An 18,552-nucleotide genomic window follows, 5' to 3' on the forward strand; every position below is an offset into this window, starting at 1 on the left:
CAATAGCTGCGTCCCATACCGCACACTTCTGCACTATTCTATGAGTAGTGAGTAGTGCAAGTAGTATGATAACACTGAAAATGTGGCAAAAGGTAGTGCACTTTAAGTACCTGGATGATGCAAACAGAGTGTGGAATTTTGGACACTTCATGCACTCAGCACGCGCGGCTTGCTGTACATAGCAGAAGGGGCGGAGTTACCTGGCTGCACTGCTGGTCTGACAAAACAGTTGTAAATAATGAAGAATGTAGCAGCTGGCGAAACTTCAGTGGATACAGCACCTTACAAATATGAGTTGAATGCTTTATCATCACTTCACACTGTAGTATGTACGTTGTATAAAATACAAGTGTTGAACTGAGATTGGCTCACGCACTAAAGCTAGCGGCAACACATCACGTGCATTTGAAACGTCACTTCCATCATCTGTTACACGGTGAATGCTTCCATGTATCCGTTAAGTGTTCCATTGGGGACGATACTACACACTGAAAATTCATACACTACATGGTTGAGTGCATAGAATATTTTGTAAGTGCGTTTTGTCGCAATTTTCTGGTGAAATTATCATAAGAGGCGCTACGACAACTGAGCGTTTTATTCACTTTCACAAAAATCACGACTAAAACGGCTGATTATTACTTTATAAACGCTTATTTTTTGCTCTATTACTCATACACTGCTATGTTATGATATCGAAACACTTTTACTCTAACACATCATTTAAAAAACTACACATTTTATCGCTTGTATTACAGACCCACCTACATTTACTCTTATTCCAACATGATTAGCTTGCGCGGTAGCTCACCTGATAGAATGCTGGACTTTGGACTTTTGGAGCTTAGTCAAGCATGCAAGCTGTCACATGAGCCGAAAGTGTCATAGAATGACACTAAATGACGAGGTCTGCTTCAGAAAATGTGTTTTTCATGTCGCATTTGATTTTACAACGCTATCGGTTAGGTTTAGGTGTTGGTTTAAGGTAAGGATGTCTGTTTTGTTCACCTCTAATTTTTTTTCAGGACACTATTGGTTAGGTTTAGGTTAAAGTTTTAGGTTAGGGAGGTACGTTTTACTCATTAAAACCTCCATCTAATGTTCACCTGAAAAATCTAGTCTGATTACGACATCATTTCACTCGCTTTTGGCGCCCCCCGCTGGACATTTCACTAGGAAACTGCAGCAAAATGTTGCCACACTCACTGTGATGAGGAGGATGCACACCCGGCCCCCAATCGGCTAATCAGCCAAGGTGAAGGATAAATGCAGCTTGATACGGCAGTTCGGGAGAGAGAGAGCCACACGCATCTGCCGTGTGTGTGTTTTGTGTCTTTTTGTTTCATTAAATATAACTTTGACTGTTCAGCTGCTTCCTGCCTCTTCGCCCATTTGAACCGTGTTACACTCACATAATGTTTAAGAGATCAGGCTGGAAATTTGAGTTGTTATACACTGAAAATCAGTCCACGACAAATTCAACATTATGTCAGCATTAAAGTTTTGTTGTCATTGAGGCCAAACGCCATTGATTTTCTCATGTGTCGTATCTGTATGTGATGAGCCAGTTTGAATAAAGTGGAATAGAGAACGACATTTTAGAGCTGTAGCAAAGGGGAAGATTTTCAGTGAATAATGACGTAAATTTCAGTCTGTTCCTCGCACAAATCTATCGTATGGCTTCAGAAGACTTCGAATATTGCACACAAGTCGTATGGAATACTTTTATGGTGTTTTTTTGTCCTTTTTGGAACTTGACAGACATGGCCACTACGAACTTCCCTTGTATGGAAAAGACCTGTGTAAAGATTCTTCAAAAATTTCAAACATTCAGGTTTGGAATGACATGAGGATGAGTACTTAGTAATGACAGAATTTTCATTATTAGGTGAACTATTTCTTTAATAAGATTTTTTTTTTTTTTGTATTACAAAAGCTTCTATGTACAAAATCTCAGCTCATTATTCGCTCCGTTTCACATTCCTTTCCTCTATTTAATTGTACATGTCCAGCAGAGCATGATCCATAACAAAGAGAGAACAAGATGCCTGATTTTAATTTCTTTTGACCCTCATTGTTGCATTTTCATGCTGGTCCAACTTTATAGGGCTATTTCAGTTGCTCATACTATGAGTGTTAGTGATTTGAACAAACCATTAACCCTACATATTAAACTTTGGAGCATTACTCCTCCCCCGAATAAGAAAAACACCTAGCAACAACCTAGAAACAACCCAGAATGCCATTGCAACTTGCATATTGACACCCTGGCAATGACCAATGTCCTAGCATAATGGCAGCGACTTCTGAAGTATTTTATTTATTTTTTTTTTTTTTATTTATCAATTAACCTAAAATGTACTTCATGTGATAACATCTAATGTAACTGCTAATTAACACCAATGAAAATTATTTTTTAAGGGTCAGATGAGTTACAATAGGAAAGATCCTTATGGTGTGAGTTGCACTTCTATGGTGTGTAAAAGCTTATATTTAATCAGGAAAAGTGTTGTAGCAGATTTCTTGGTTAAATTAAGATTAAATTAAGATTGTCTATTTCTCATCAACACCCACATCCTGACTCAGAAACATTCCGTAGACAGCGACATGAGTCACATTATCATAGTGAGAAAATCTGTGTCAGGCATGCATGGTCATGTCATGTGAACACAGTATGTCTATGTGTGTGAGATCAGAGAGACAAAACACACATCTTCACTGTCTAAACATGGGCAATAATGTGTAGATTGCTCACTATGTATATGGGGGCAAACGGGGATATTTGTCACACTTATTGCTGCAGTAAATGTAGATCTAAAAGTCTTGACTATAAAAAGTTATTGAACATTTCCCCCATTATTGTGCACCAAAAATTCATATTTACCTTCTGTGACAACATGCCCCAGTAGAACAATTATGCAACAGCAAAAAAATAAATACAAATAAATAAATAAAATTCATTAAACATATCCGAATTTATGACAGTTTTGAACTAAGTGTTTCAATATTTTTCTATGTTAAAGTTGTCTGAAGGATTATTATTAGGCAGATTGTATCTATGATGACACAGACAGCAGGTGTGTAAAATCTCTTACAGTAGGTACAGTCAAAATACTGAAGGTAAAGCCAGATCGCTGTTCTTGTCATGAGCCATACGTATCCCCTCCTCGCATCCCTTACTAAATATTTATAATAGAAAAGACTGAGCTATCCACTTCTTTCAAAATCTTTCTTTTGTTTGTTGCGATTTAAATTCTTTGTGCATATTGCCATCTAAGGACTTAACTATTGATCTGTTTCTCACTCACACCTATCATATCACTTCTGAAGACATGGATTTAACCACTAGAGTCTTATGGATTACTTTTATGCTGCCTTTATGTGCTTTTTGGAGCTTCAAAGTTCTGGCCACCATTCACTTGCATTGTAATGACCTACAGAGCTGAGATATTCTTCTGAAAATCTTTGTGTTCTGCAGAAGAAAGAAAGTCATACACATCCAGGATCTCACTCACACCTATCATGTTTCTTCTGAAGACAAGTTGAAACTGTCAATTTTCATACTATCCATCATACTGTAATTAATAGTGTAAGGAATGCTTATTATTGCACTATTTACTATGAGATTTCTCTTAAGAATCTTAAAGTTAGCCTGGAATCGATTCTTGGAATCAATTCCATTGATCCTGAAAAGGTCTACATTTCCGGAATCGAACAGCCCTACAGATGACGCTCTCTCTCTCTCTCTCTCTCTCCTGTTTATAAAGAGTCTCATTTCTCTGCCCACAGCATTCTCAAGACCCCCGTCTACCAGTCTTGTGATCTCTTCACTAAACACTTAAAAAAAAAAAAAAATCTGAGCTGCAGGGAATAAATTGACCTCTTGACCTTGTCACCTTTGCTCCAGTCTCACGCTCACGCACTCGATGTTGAATCCACAGAGACGTAGACGTCACAGGAAAGAAAACTCGTCTTGAATTTCAGAAAGCTCCTTATCTCATGATACTGGCCTGAATCATATTCGGCTGCTTTAAAGAAATAGTTCACCCCCAAAATCATTTACTCACCCTCATGTTGTTTTACGCGACTTTCTTTCTTTTGTAAAACATAAAAGGAGATGTGAAGTAGAATGTTAAGGACTGATAGCTTCAGTCACCATTCACTTCTATTGCATCTTTTATCCATACAATGAAAGTGAAAGGTGACTGAGACTCACATTTCGCCTTTCCATCTATTTTTGTGCTCCACTGAAGAAAGAAAGTCACAGTAAACAACATGAGGGTGAGTAAATTACTTTTGGGTGATCTAAATGGCCAAATCTTGCAACTAAGGTTTAATAGCAGATAATGATTGTTGTGATTATAACATGTTTCTAAGCTTCGATTAGCTGGGACAGGTGATGTTACACAAGTGAAAAGACTTACATCTGTTGTAATGCTTCATATCTTGATTTAATGTGAGAGTTTGTAATTTGCATGGTTCCCAGAAAAGCAATCCTACCCCCTGAACATAATCCACCCACAGCTTGATGAATACATTTTCCACATCAAACTCATGGGAGTGTATTCTGTGTATCAATAATTTCCTGATAATGAACCGAGACTGATGTCAAATGCTTTATTTGTTTCTTTGTGTGACTGGCAAGGGTGTAGATTTGACCTCCCCACATCCCCCCAGAATCTACGTACCCGGCGACCAGATTACCTCATTGTCTGAGCTAAAAAACAAAAAACATAAAAACACAACCTCAAATTTTCTTCCTGAGAAAAGACCCCAATATTCTCAAATGTGTAGAGTTTCAGAAGAGATCTCAACACGGTCTCAAACATCTTTGATCAAATTTGCCCGTGACTAAATGATCTGAACTATACTATCCATGCTCATTTTTATAGCTCTACTCCTACTATATGTCAACAAATCTCATTTCTCATAATAAGGAATTTTGATATGAAAGTGCAAACTTTTTCTCTGGGACATCTAGTTTGTTCTGTTCAAGAATGTTTTAGGAAAGTGTGTATATGTACTGTAGTACTTAACGAAAATAGGTGTGAACCGAATAAAGGAGAATGGAGAACATGTAGAAGCAATCCCTGCTTTCTCTTCCTCATTCTGAAGTTTTACAGTAACTTTCATTCGAATCCAAATACACACAGTCTTACACAATCTATCTATATTCCCCTATATTTGTGAAATTAGAAAAACCATGCATTATGTATAAGTATGAAGCTATGAACACATAAAACAAAATCATAATCAGCTTTTGTTCTGTACTTTTATTTCATTGATCTTGTTATGATGGATGTTTTCTTATAAATGTAATTTTATTTATTTGTAAATTCTACATTCACAAATGCAAATATACAGTACCAACTCTAAGCCTTTCTTCAGTGTTTATGGCAGAGATTAAAAACTTTATACAAATACAATATCAAAATATCTAAACAAAAAAGCAATACAAATATCTGAAATATGCCTATATTTAACACTGTCATTTAAAGGATGTTTATCGATATTTATTTACCCTTACATCTGAAATATTTTCAACTTCACAATTACAATGTTGACACAATTACATATGAAATATTTTCATTTAATGATGTCTAAAATGACACTGATGTACCCTTTCTTTTTCTTATGTCTTGTCTACTTTATATATATATATATATTTATATTTGTCTGTGCAAATAATGTATATGAAATGTTTTATCTACTGATATGCACATGTTTGTCTGTATTTGTGAATTGTTTATAATTTGGTAAAAAAATTAAATAAAACAACTACTTAATTGAATATGCCCCATATCGGACCTTTTATAGAATACAGCACTTGTATTCTGTTCATTATCGTGAGGGATATAGCTACAGGTCGAGCTCCAAACCGACAGCAAAGCTCGTGTGTGGAAGTGACTCCCCCTTTTGGAGTTGACGCAACCCCCTTTTGAAGACCCCGCCCATTCCGGAGTAACTCCACCCCCATTTGGAGATCTCCGGCCAGCAGCTATACTTACTCATTCAGAGATCTCCAAACGGGAGCGGAAATCCCCAAAGGGGGCGGGGTAACTCCAGAATGCGACGATGTTAGTGCAAAAGGTGGTTGGGCAAATTCCAAAAAGGGGCGACACCGGTCATGCGCTTCAAGCTGGTATCTGCTGCGCTCTAGTGGTCAACCACCGTCATCGCAGGTCGAACTGAAAACACACCTGTGATTTATTAAGTCCCAGGCAGCCAAGCATAATAAATAACCCGTAAATAAAGCGCCGGAGGGAAAGAAAATAGTTTAAGCATGTAAATATACAAACAAAAATAATAATCCGATAGTGTCACTTTGGCAAGATAATAAGCATCAACTCGTTTTTGTGTGTGTGTGTGTTTTTTTAAGGTTTAAAACAAACTGAACTAAAAGTTAAATCAGAGGGTAATATAAGCTTAAATACTACCAAAACGAATAAAATCAAATGCAAAACATTTGTGTGTTTATACAGCCCCTGTCTTTAACTTTTAAAATGCATAATTATTTTAGCATACATTTTTCCATGTGCAAAACTGGACATTGTATGGAAGAATAGCTGTATGTGTGTGTGTATGTGTGTCTCCCTCTGGTCACACTGGAAGCATTACTGTAGGCATTACTGTACGGGTAAGCGCGTCACGGGTCCTCCTCCTCCATACCATAATGACCCGTCATGGCTACCAAACACGAGCTTTACGCGTCTATACGCACCGATTAGCCGCCATCTGCTGTTCACAAGAGCCGAACACTCTGCCACGATCCTGGATAAAGCCCAAAAAGCTGCCCTCGGAATTACTGACACTTTAGAACGGTTTGATTTGTGCCTAACATCGCCTCGATGCTTCAGTTCTCTCCACATTGATTCTTTGAGCACTTGTCTCTCACCGTCTCAACGTCATCTGTACTGATCTATACTGTGCCCAGAGCGCTTCCTTGTTTCAGGCCAATTGCGGGACTGGCTGAATCGCGAGAGGAGGGGTGGTCTCCAGTATCCGGTTCTTTTAGTAATCTTGCGCCGGTGGAATTTTAAATCCGTACCACCAGCGGGTTTGCGCGGCAAGCGTATCGGTTAAATGTTATGTTACATAGTTGTACTAGTTTTATGCGCGTGGTTTCGTTTGGAACGCTTAATTGTTAGAGTGTAACATTTGTGGAATGATCACATTGTGATTAGAACTTGTAATTGTTACATTTTAACAACGCATGATGAGCTGTAGAACAATTAATTATTACATTAAACAGCGCAGTACGAGTACTGATAGTTTAAAACGTTTAATTATTACATTTTAACAGCACAGAATGAGAGTTGATGTTTTTAGGACGTTTAAGTGTTACATTTAACAGCGCAGAACCAGTATTGATAGTTTAGAACGTTCGTTTATGACATTTTAACAGCACAGAATGAGCGTTGAGGTGTTTAGAACGTTTAATTGTTACATTTAACAGCGCAGAACGAGTATTGATAGTTTAGAACGTTCGTTTTTGACATTTTAACAGCACAGAATGAGCGTTGACGTGTTTAGAACGTTTAATTGTTACATTTAACAGCGCAGAACCAGTATTGATAGTTTAGAACGTTCGTTTATGACATTTTAACAGCACAGAATGAGCCTTGACGTGTTTAGAACGTTCAGTTTGTACTTTTTTAACAGCGCAGAATGAGCGTTGCGTTTAGAATGATTGTTACATTTAGCGTATTGGTATTTTATAACGTTTAATTGTTAAATTTAACTGCACAGAATAATTATTGACGGTTTGGAACGTTTAGTTGTTACATTGTAACAGCGGAGAAGTGAACGGAGCAGCCCACCGGGGTCTGGCATAAATATTAAACAAATGATAGAGGAGGAGCCGGTGCATGTTTGGTTTTAGATAAAGGGATGTGAACGGAGCTTTGGACTCGGTGCGTTCTTTTTCCTGAGAGGACGTTTGCTGGAAGTCCTGTTGCTTCATTATCACGAGTGATCTCTCATAACAGGATTTGGGCATTATCGATCGGATTATGAGTTATCATCCATGCAAAGCTCTGTCCAAGCGTGTCAAGAGATTGTGTAGCATTCACTTGGTTGGATTTTGCTTTCACATCTTTGTAAAACTCTAGAGGTGATTCGTTTTTTGTTGTCCTTTTTATTCACCCATTCGGACACATATGATAAACGAGTTCTATATGAACGATATTTGTGTCCGCTGCATGTAGGATGCACTCCGCAGGCAATGTTGAGAACACTGCAGAAGGAGGCAGTCCGGAGGAATCGACTCCTGAACTGCAGGCTGGACAGAATAAACAGTCCTCTCCCTCCACAATGGAGCCAAGACCAGAGACAGAACAATACGAGGAACTGGAGCATAAAATCGCGCCAGAGGACAGCACGGTGCAGCTGATACAAACCGGCGGCACAGACAAGCGTCCGGCGACGCCACCCGCCCCCACCGCGGGACACCCGGGACCCGGTTTCGTTCCGCCCGAGGGAGGGTTCGGCTGGGTCGTGGTGTTTGCCGCTACTTGGTGCAACGGCTCGATTTTCGGGATACAGAATTCGTTCGGTATTCTGCACATGATGTTGCTGAAGGACCACGAATATCTCACGGACAAGACGTCTCAGTTTAAAGTGGGTGAGTTGATTGCTACTTATGTTTCACTCATAGAGTAAGTGCGAGGTAAAAGCAGATTCCACGCGCACTTGATCCTGAGAGGCTTAAAGGATCACACCTGATCCTTAGAGCTCAAGAGCAGAGTGACTCAGGTCTGGTGGCAGCCGCCCGAAGTTGCTCACTGGACCCGGCACAGAGAGAGGGAGGCTCCGTGTGTCCTGCTGAAGTTAGTGGGAGCTGCCCACAGGTGCCCACAGGTGCCCAGAGGTGCCCAGAGGTGCTGTGTCACATTACACATCAATGCCACGTGCTTGCTTCTTTTGTTTAACAATAGCTTTTAATGTCATGGCACAACCAATGTTGAACAGAATAATAGACAACAGGTAGCCTATCACTTATAGTACTGTGATGGTACTGGAGATAGTAACGCCATAGTACTTTGATATACACCATGATACTGAATGATTATCATATTTATGAACCAGACACTGTATTAACATGGTACATGGCCCAAAAACTATAGTATGGGATTACCATGATGCTTTTTGGTAAATGTATGTTAGTAATGGATGTTGTATTGTGACTGTGGCAAGCACACTTCTTTGAAGTACCTTATATTCCTTATCAGGAACTAAAACGGTTCAAGGAACGAAAACCGAATCAGAACGATTTTTTTTTGTAGAACGTAACTGAAAGCTGCAACAAAGTGATTTTTATTGTTCCGGAGTGAAAATGTTATTTTGAAATGCTGGTAACCGGTTATAACTCATTTATTTTGGTGAGGCAAGTGGCTTATTTTGGGCTTGATTTCCAGACCAGGTTGCTTATTTCTCTTGCAAGCAATGGCAAAACTGCAACTGGTATTTCACCCGCCCCTTAGCGCAAAGTACTGTCATTTTAAAAAGAACGTTAGTAACTGTTTTTTATTTTGTTCTAGCCAGTTACCATTTGGAAGGGAGGCTGCAGAACTTCCGAACCAGAACTGAAAAATAACATTTTTGCTCAGACCGAACCGAAATGAAAAACTTTTTGTTTTTAGTCCCTGATATTGCATTGTATATTAATATGGTAATTATTCAGTGCTATGGTATATTTCAAAGTACAGTACCATGGTATTTCCATCTGATACCATATGGTATACATCAAAGTACCACCATCTGATTCCATTACTATATCATGGTATTGCCTCACCTGCCCAAAAATCCTGAATAGAGTACAAAAATGATAATCCACATTTTTTATATGTAGAAAATCCAGAGCAAACTTAAAAAGGGTTGTAACCACTATGGACTTTGAGGGGGACACCTCAAAGTTGACGAGTATGTATTTGTAGTAGCTGATGTTGAAATTACAGTACTACATTTGGTTTGCAGGTGCAATCTAAAGTATGTCTTTTATATAAACCTGTGCACCCAGGCCCCAAAGGTGTTGCATTCGGGCAGGGCCTTGGCAAGGATTTCTGGGGCCCCCTGACTGTATATTGCTCTGGGCCCTTTACCTTTTAAAAATACAGTTTTGAATTAGTTGTGGGCCGCCCTGGACCTTTGAGCCCCTAGAATCATTATCACCTTTCACCCCACTAGCTACAACCCTGCATTCGGGCAATCTGATTGGAGTGTACGTTATGCAACTTAAGTTATATGTGTTATTAATAATTAAGTCACATGATTATTGTAGGTAAAATAAATCGTACTGTAAACTCTGTCATTATCTACTCAGTTCTCGAAGTGAGCTGGTACGAGGAGCTCTCCTACGATGGTGGTCGTCCACAGAGAAACAATCACAGACGGAGTAACTCTCAGGAGGCCCCTCTATTGGTTCCCCATAAAAAAAAAAAATAATTGGTTCATGATGCCCCTGTTAGCAGTTCTCACTCTGCAATCTCGACCCAGAAATCACTTTCATTCCCAATGCAGTTGAATGCAGTAGCCCGGTTAAACTCTCTTGAACTTGTGAGTGAACCCAAGAACCCATGATCTCACGTCTGATCCCCTGCCCGAGAGAACGTGAGAAAAACAAGAGAGAGTCCACATGCTAATCATCTCTTAAATGTCTCGCAGGCCTCTGGTTGTGTTTCAGGAACTCACCGGCGCTTCTCCATCTGTTCTCAATGCTGGCCGTGATTTCTACACCCCACGCTTCGTAAAAGCTCAGTTGGTTTTAATGTTCTGACTCCCAAACCTCTGTTCTGTTTTAAAACTTCACAAGGCTCGCGGTTTGATGTTTACCTATGAATTTTAATAAAAACAAGCCCACTGGAAGAAGAGAAAATTAATTTAATGGGAAAACAAACGAGAGTATTAAGAGAGTGTGCTAGTATGTCTTTTCCCATGTGCTATATGAATGAAAATATGTGTAGGAATTATTTGTGGCAATGTCGTGTGTTGTAGAAGTGTGTTTGAATTCTGTCCTTATTCTCAAGTCTGACCCAACTGTCTTATAATAACAGTTACTATCTTTTCCTCTGTTGAAAGCAGAGCAAATGTTAAAAAAAAATTTCCCCCCATTCTGATGAAATTAGCATAAATAATTCTGATTCAAAGAAATGCCCGGCATCATCCAATCACTGGCAACCATGTTAAAATAAAATGATACATTATAAATTCTGAATCTATGTACTGATTATCATTGTCACATGTCTGCCAAACATGTTGAGTAATCCAAACATCATCTGCAGCCTGAAACTGAACTTTTGACCAGATGTTTGGATTGAATGCACTTAGCTGCACAGGAAAGATATAGGATGCTCCCTTGCTCCCTATTTAGTGAATGACTTAAACTGCAGTGTGCTATCTGTCTGCACTGGTCTCAGAACAGTTTGAAATGTACCTTATTTTCATCTTATACCACGGGTCTGTTGAATGCTTGATTCTGATTGGTTGACGGATGTTCTAAGGTGTGCAATTATTTTTAAGGAAACGCACAGCTATGAAGTAGTTCCAGGTCTTGACCGCATAACGGTTCCATATCACTTCGACAAATTATTTCAGTTATTTCAAAGAGCCCTAAAGGCTACCACAACAAAATAACCAATTAAAACGAAGACATTGGTTAAGTACATTGGATAAGAATGACAAACAATGTCTATAATATCCAAAATTTATTTCAGTTTTGATTGAAAAGCGGCCATGGTCTCTCTCTCTCTCTTTCTCCTTCTCTCTCTCTCTCTCTCTCTCTCTCTCTCTCTCTCTCTCTCTCTCTCTCTCTCTCACACACACACACACACATACACACACACACACACACACACAAACATTTGTGCAGCTATCCTTATGAGGCCTCTCCATAGACATAATGATTCTATCCCCTAACCCTAACCCTACCCCTAAACCTAAACCCTCACAAAAAACTTTCTGCATTTTTACATTTTAGTTTACAATTTAGTATGTTTTTTAAGCGATTTGAATTATGGGGACACTAGAAATGTCCTCATAACCACATTTATAGCATAATACCCTTGTAATTTCCTGTTTGTAACTTAAAAAAATGTCCTTGTAAACCACTGAAACCCGTACACACACACACACACACACACACACACGTTGGTTTTGCTATACTTGTGAGGACCCAACATAGACATAATGATTTTTATACTGTACAAACTATAGATTCTATCCCCTAAACCTAACCCTCACAGAAACCTTGCATTTTTACATTTTCAAAAAAACATCATTTAATATGTTATTTCCCTTGTGAGGACCACCCAAAAGATCCTCACAACCAGAAATGTCCTCACAGAACAGGCTGATTCTCAATACTTGGTCCTCACAAGTATAGCAAAACCTGTACACACACACATATACACACACACACACACACACACACACACACACACACACACACACACACACACATGCCGATAAGTGGTGCATCCTCTGTTGTTAGTTCTAAAGTGAAGGCTTGAGCTGTATCAGAGCAAGACGCTGAATCCATAGTGGAAGAAAGTAGTTCCACTCACAACAGCGTTTTAGGGAAGTAAACCAGAAAATGTCTTGAGATAAAACCCTGAACGATATCTTAAGGTGTGGTAACCATGGTATAAGCGGAATAATTGACTCCATCCCGTTGAATTTTGGGCAAGTTGCACCCGAGGTGCAACGGTCACTCCACTGCGCATCGTGATGGCATTACCAGCTCGGGTGTGCATTATTTTTAAATAATTCAATGGTCCGTCATCAATTATTCCTTACCTAACTCCATATACAGCCTCTGGAAGCAACATTTTTCAGTTTTGGTGAATATAGGATATTTTAAATGAAACTGAGCATACAGTCCACGTATGTGGTCATTGTGTTTAACAATGTGCCGTTTCGCGATAAATCGCTCAAATATAAAAAATGGCATATTGGATGAAACTAGAGTCTCTTCTCTTTTGACTCAAACAGGTTTCAATGTAAAACCTTAATTAGGTTTCTTACCAGATGTAGTTTTGTACATTTTCTATGTACAAAAGTAGTTTCTCCCAAAGGCAAACTCCGCTGTGATCGGCACCATGTTGTTTTGCCACATGACTCTGTACATCGAAAGTTTAACCCTTTACTGACAGCACAGAGTCTCCTGAACCGAGATCAGTCGGTTAAATGAAATTAAATTATGCGTTGCATATAGCGAAGCCAAAATACACTGGTTTATTACATGTATAGCGGCAATTCTGAGTTAAAATGTCCACTGTGTGGCGCTAAAAGCGAGTTAAATGTTCTCCCAAATAGATGAGGTTTTTAAGGTTTAATCATCAAAACCAACCAACCTCCCTACCCTAAACCTAAACCTAACCGATAATATCATAAAAAGCAAATATGAGATGATAAACACAATTGCCGAAGCAACCACGTCATTTTGTGGTGCTTCTATGACACTTTCGGCTCACGTGTCGACTCATGTGATCTTGAGTACTCGTACCCCGGTCCTTTGCATCGCAAGTGCAACGCTCTATCAGTTGAGCTACCGTGTAATTTAATCACACACGAACAAGCTTGTAAATGTAGTTGGTTATGCAATGCAAACGTTAAAATGAGTCATGCGCTATAGTAAAAATGTTTAGATGTCATAAGATAGCATTGTGTGAGGAACAGGGTGAAAAATTAGTGTTTATGAACTGATAATCTGCCATTTTACTAGTGTTCATTTCACCAGAAAACTTCCGCAATACTTACCAGCCACGCTAATAATTTTGCAAAAATGTAGACATGGGAATGTGATTTAATGAGACCAGGTTGCAATGAACAGATAGTAAAAGCTGACATCAGATATTCATTGCTATAAAGTAATTTTGTGTATATAAGGGACACAAATGGCATCTGTTTTGTAGAATGACACAAAAAAGATTCTGCCTTCAAAGATGACATGACCAGCAGGTTTTGCATCTGTTTCACTGTTTCAACTAATGCTCTCTGACGTGACTGGCTTTTATTTAATCTGCTGAAATGGCTTCAATGTGGCTGTGTAAAAGGGGCTTTGATTGTTCCGTGAAGGGCTCATGTGTAGTGTGGGAACACGCAGGGCTTAAAGGGGTGTATTCAGTGTCCCCCCGCCACTCTCACATGTTGGTCCTGCCCGAACACGCGCAAACATTAATGTTTAATCTCAACAGGAGATTACAACGGACAGTCCCACCCAACATAACATGTAGGTTAGCACAAAAGAAGCTCTGTCTCAGTAGTGTGCAAAATAAACTTTAAAACAAACCGTTAATTTTGTATGTTTGTTTGTTTGGTAGATTCATTGGACAGATTTAAGGTTTAATGATAAATAAGGATGTCAGAGATGATGACATCTTTTTAAATTTAAGGTTTGAAAAATAAATGCACATTCATAGAAAGTTAATCTTTGTATTTACATTGATTTCATATGGTTTTGAGCCTGGAGCAAGGAAAATCGGACCAACTCTCTCGCTAGTGTGCAAGTGAATGGTGACCAGACCTTTGAAGCTCCAAAAATCACATAAAGGCAGCATAAAAGAAATCCATAAGACTCCACTGGATAAATTCATGTCTTAAGAAGAGATATGATCGATGTGGGTGAGAAACAGAACAATATTTAAGTCCTTTTTTACTATCAGTCTCCACTTTCACTTTCACATTCTTTCACATTTTGAAAGTGAAAGTGGAGATTTATGGTAAAAAGAGAGAGGGGATTATAGGGCAAGGTTAATTTATAAATTAAATAAAGAAAGGGCAATAATAAAAATACATAGGCCTAATAGTAGTTTTTGGTTTGGTAATTTATTTATTTGATTTAATTTAATGTTTTTTGTTTTGTTTTGATAATATTTTTTGTTTGGTCATTTTATATTTATTTAATGGGTTTGGTAATGTTGGCGACATGTTTCAAAAGTAAGCTGATATAAATAATTTAATATAGACTATTTCTATTTTTTTTTTTTTTAAATCTATTTTGACACATTTTTAATTTTAATTGACATTTTAATGTACATTTATAACATTATTCTTTGTGTTATATTACCCTGGCATTAATCTTAAAAAAAAACAAAAAAAACTAAAACTAGTCAGCACTGATTTGATAAGGGTTTCTAATACCGCTGCTGAGAGAGTGGCATCTTTGTTTCTTCTGACTGTCGTATTCCATCTCTCTTTTTTTTCTTCCTCTTTTGGAAAGTCATGGAAACATGATAGTGTTTTTTATTTTTTTATTTTGATGTCGTAGCAAATACAAAATGCAAAAAGAACATTTGCTATGGTCTTCTTTTCACTGCTATAGAAGTTTACCTCGCTATAGTTTACTTCAGCGCTTCAAAACCGGAAATGTGAAAAGGGTCTATTTTCAATAATTGTTTTGATTTAATGACTCTAAAAGCTTAAGTGTACTTTGTTTTTCCGCGTTCCAGTTTGTCCTGCGCTCAGTATGCCTGATGCAAATTGCGTCATCAGCACAGTGTGTGTGGACCCAGTTTTTCTCAACACGCAGACAGTCCTCTTCTGGACCAGTGGCGTTGCCAAGGGTGGGCAGACCCAGGCCCACCTAGAATATTTGAGATTATTCTTTGACTTCAAATATATATTTATTAAATAGTTTAAAAAAATTAATAAAATCTGATTTCTGAAAGTGTGAGAGAACTGTTTGAATGCGCTGCTTCTCTGTTGTTAAGGAAAACTGGGTAAAAAATTTGGGCAAAAACTTGAAGCCCACCCAGAAGTAATTTCCTGGCTATGCCCTTGGTCTGGACATGTGCCTGCATGTGCTTATATGTCAAACAAGCATTAAAACTGTCAAGTGATGTAACCATAAAGTATAAAGTAGTTTTTTTCTTGCACCTTGAATACACGAGTGAACACAAACGTTTTCAAACTTATTTTCCAAGTTGAGAAAATACAATACAAATATCATAAATTCTTGAATCATGAATATCATGGAGTTTTCTTGTGGTTTCACATTTAAAAGCACAAACTGATCTGGCCGTGTCAAAAGAGACTTTTTGACCTTGAGACCTTGAGTCATGAGGGTCTACAGGGGTCCTCGCTGTGACCTCATTTCATGTTTATGGTTTTATAATCACATTTTCTTATGGTCACATGACAACAAATGGCTTTTTGCATGTTAGCAAAGTCTTTCTAGCAAAGTCAGCCATCTTTGGAATGCTCTCGGGAAGCTATATCCAGTCATGCCAGTGCAGCTCCTGTCTACTTGAATGGGGAAACACAGAAATCTCAAAAACAGTTGGTCAAGATTACGATCAAAGACCTTATTTTAAATTCGCAATAAAATCTTACAACACTGGAATAAAAAATTGTGCTTCTTTACCTAAAATAACGGAATTAAAAAAAAAAAAAAAAATCCCTGGCTTGTATACAGTAGCTAATGCGCATGTGCATTCTCAAGTTGGTTGAGAAGCAATGACTGTATCTAAAAGGTGATTGGCTCTTTTACCTATAAGGCGGGACTTCCTTTATACATCCGTTGGGCATTCCAATTTCTCCCATTCGTTTAAATATAAGTGGCACGCCTCTGCTAAATAGTCTCTGATGTTAGTTACACCACCCTGACTTTGATTTGGCAGACAGAAGTTTTTCAAATATAAATAATGTTTTGAAACCAAACTGCTTAACTGCTCATTTTTTCAAGTAAAAATAATAATAGATTATGCAAAAATACTTAATAAGGCCTTTAAAGGGGTCATGACATACTCTTTTTTTTTTTTTTTTAAATAATTGTATTATCTTCTCTGAGGTCCACTTATAATGTTACAGTCATCATTTAGTCATAAATAAGAATTTTCCACCCTGTCTCTGGCCCTTTGTCTGAAACGCTCGGTTTTAAGCTTTCTGACCCTTGAAGACGTTAATGTAAACGGCCACTGTTGTGATTGGCTAACATTGTGCAGCCCTTCAAATACAGCCATATTTGAAACACATTCTGAATAAAATGAACCTCCAGAAACTCCACAAAACATTATAAAACTACATTTCAGAGTTAACACATAACGTACACCCAACACATTTCATCTGATTGTATAAAACTGTTCACTCAAGCACAGCATAAACTATCAAACAGGCATGACATATTTGTGAATGGAATTGGTTACTTATGATTTTGCGTTCCAGTAGTCCAATTTTAACTGCCCCATCTTTCAATAACAGTTCCTTTGCAAAGCTTGAACATATTGTGACTGTTTCACACACTGAAATCTTCTGAATATGTAAATTTAATACAATCCACGGTGATGTTGGGTGCTTCAACCGGCTTCAACAGGCCAAAGTAGAGACACTGGTCTTCACCAGAGCGACATCTCGTATTTTCCCAGTTTGTTTACGCACAGATTGGCATGTGTTTCTCCCAGTCAGATGTGTTTTTAAAAGTTGCGCTTATACCACTCTTAAAATGCTGGGGACATTGCCACTGTTGTATGGAAATGCATCAATACGATCAAAGATGCCCATCTAGTTCATGTTCATAAAAGACCAACAATTAAAATAGCACAGATGGGTACAAAAAACATCCAGGATGCCTTTAAAACAGCACAACAGCAAGGTAAAACAGAATGGGGGTCTCTTTCTTAGAACTGTAACTTGACATCGCGTCATTTAAAAGCGGCACGAGATGCACGATAACGGTCAAAGCATTTCAAACAAAATTTATGTGGAAAAATGTTTAAATCCAGATTTAAGTCCTGTTTAAGTCCTCTTTGGCATGGATGAATCTCCCATGACAGGCCCTTCTCTCTTCACTTGTGTGACTCACTGAGCACCAGTGGGCGGGGCCAAGGGTGCAGTGACGAAAAATAGGCATTGATGTCTTGCTGAAGAGGCAGTCATATGCCGTTTTTGCAGCTTGGTTTAAATAAATGCTCTTTTTGCAGTAAGGAGAAGGTTTTGAGTTCTGAAACTTACAGTATGTTTTTATAGTACAATGACCTGTTATATGTGAAAAGATCAAAGAACATTTTGTTCCTCATTTCAAGAGATGTATTTTTCTTAATTACAATCTCAGGACAGTTGTAGCACCCTAATATTTTTACTTTATGCCCCACAAAAAATGTCAAAATGAATTTTATTTCAGAAATTGATACACATTCATTATACTGTATAAGAGGTCCATTTAAGCCATTGTCTGTATGAATTGCATTTTGAATAAATAAATGGATCCGCACACAAAAACATGACCTTATGTCATTGAGCTGTAAGCAGCATTCAGCTGTAGTGATCTTTACATCAGGTGCATTTTACCCTAATGTCACTTTATACACACCTACTGTTTCTCCAAAATCACTCTTTTGTGCTTTCTTTCTGTTTGCATCTATTACCTTTCTCACTATGTCTGGTTTTCCCTTAAACATACACACACACACACACACACACACACACACACACACACACACACACTGTGCAGAAGGACGATTGGTGCTGCATAGACTCCGATCATGTTACTTGTATGTATATATGGACCACATGAACTTAAATGTGCTCTATATCCATTGACTCTCTCTGCATCTCTGC

The 18,552-nt window shown here is 38.2% G+C and overlaps 1 protein-coding gene across 2 annotated transcripts in view; it reads left to right on the forward strand.

The window, feature by feature from the left end:
• The first annotated feature begins 5,201 nt into the window (after nucleotides 1–5,201).
• Nucleotides 5,202–18,552, forward strand: part of slc16a2 (solute carrier family 16 member 2) — a 56,219-nt gene continuing 42,868 nt past the window's right edge. Inside the window, exons 1-2 of one of the 2 annotated variants that reach the window (XM_051650545.1) lie at nucleotides 5,202–8,113; nucleotides 8,208–8,623. In XM_051650545.1, coding sequence (XP_051506505.1) covers nucleotides 8,209–8,623 — 415 coding nt within the window. In that variant the 5' untranslated portion in view covers nucleotides 5,202–8,113; nucleotide 8,208. Of the gene's footprint in view, nucleotides 8,624–18,552 lie in introns of both variants that reach the window. The other variant, XM_051650544.1, reaches the window with a different exon arrangement.

Source organism: Myxocyprinus asiaticus, chromosome 22 (assembly GCF_019703515.2).
Source record: "Myxocyprinus asiaticus isolate MX2 ecotype Aquarium Trade chromosome 22, UBuf_Myxa_2, whole genome shotgun sequence".
In the NCBI taxonomy this organism is placed as follows: Eukaryota; Metazoa; Chordata; class Actinopteri; order Cypriniformes; family Catostomidae; genus Myxocyprinus; species Myxocyprinus asiaticus.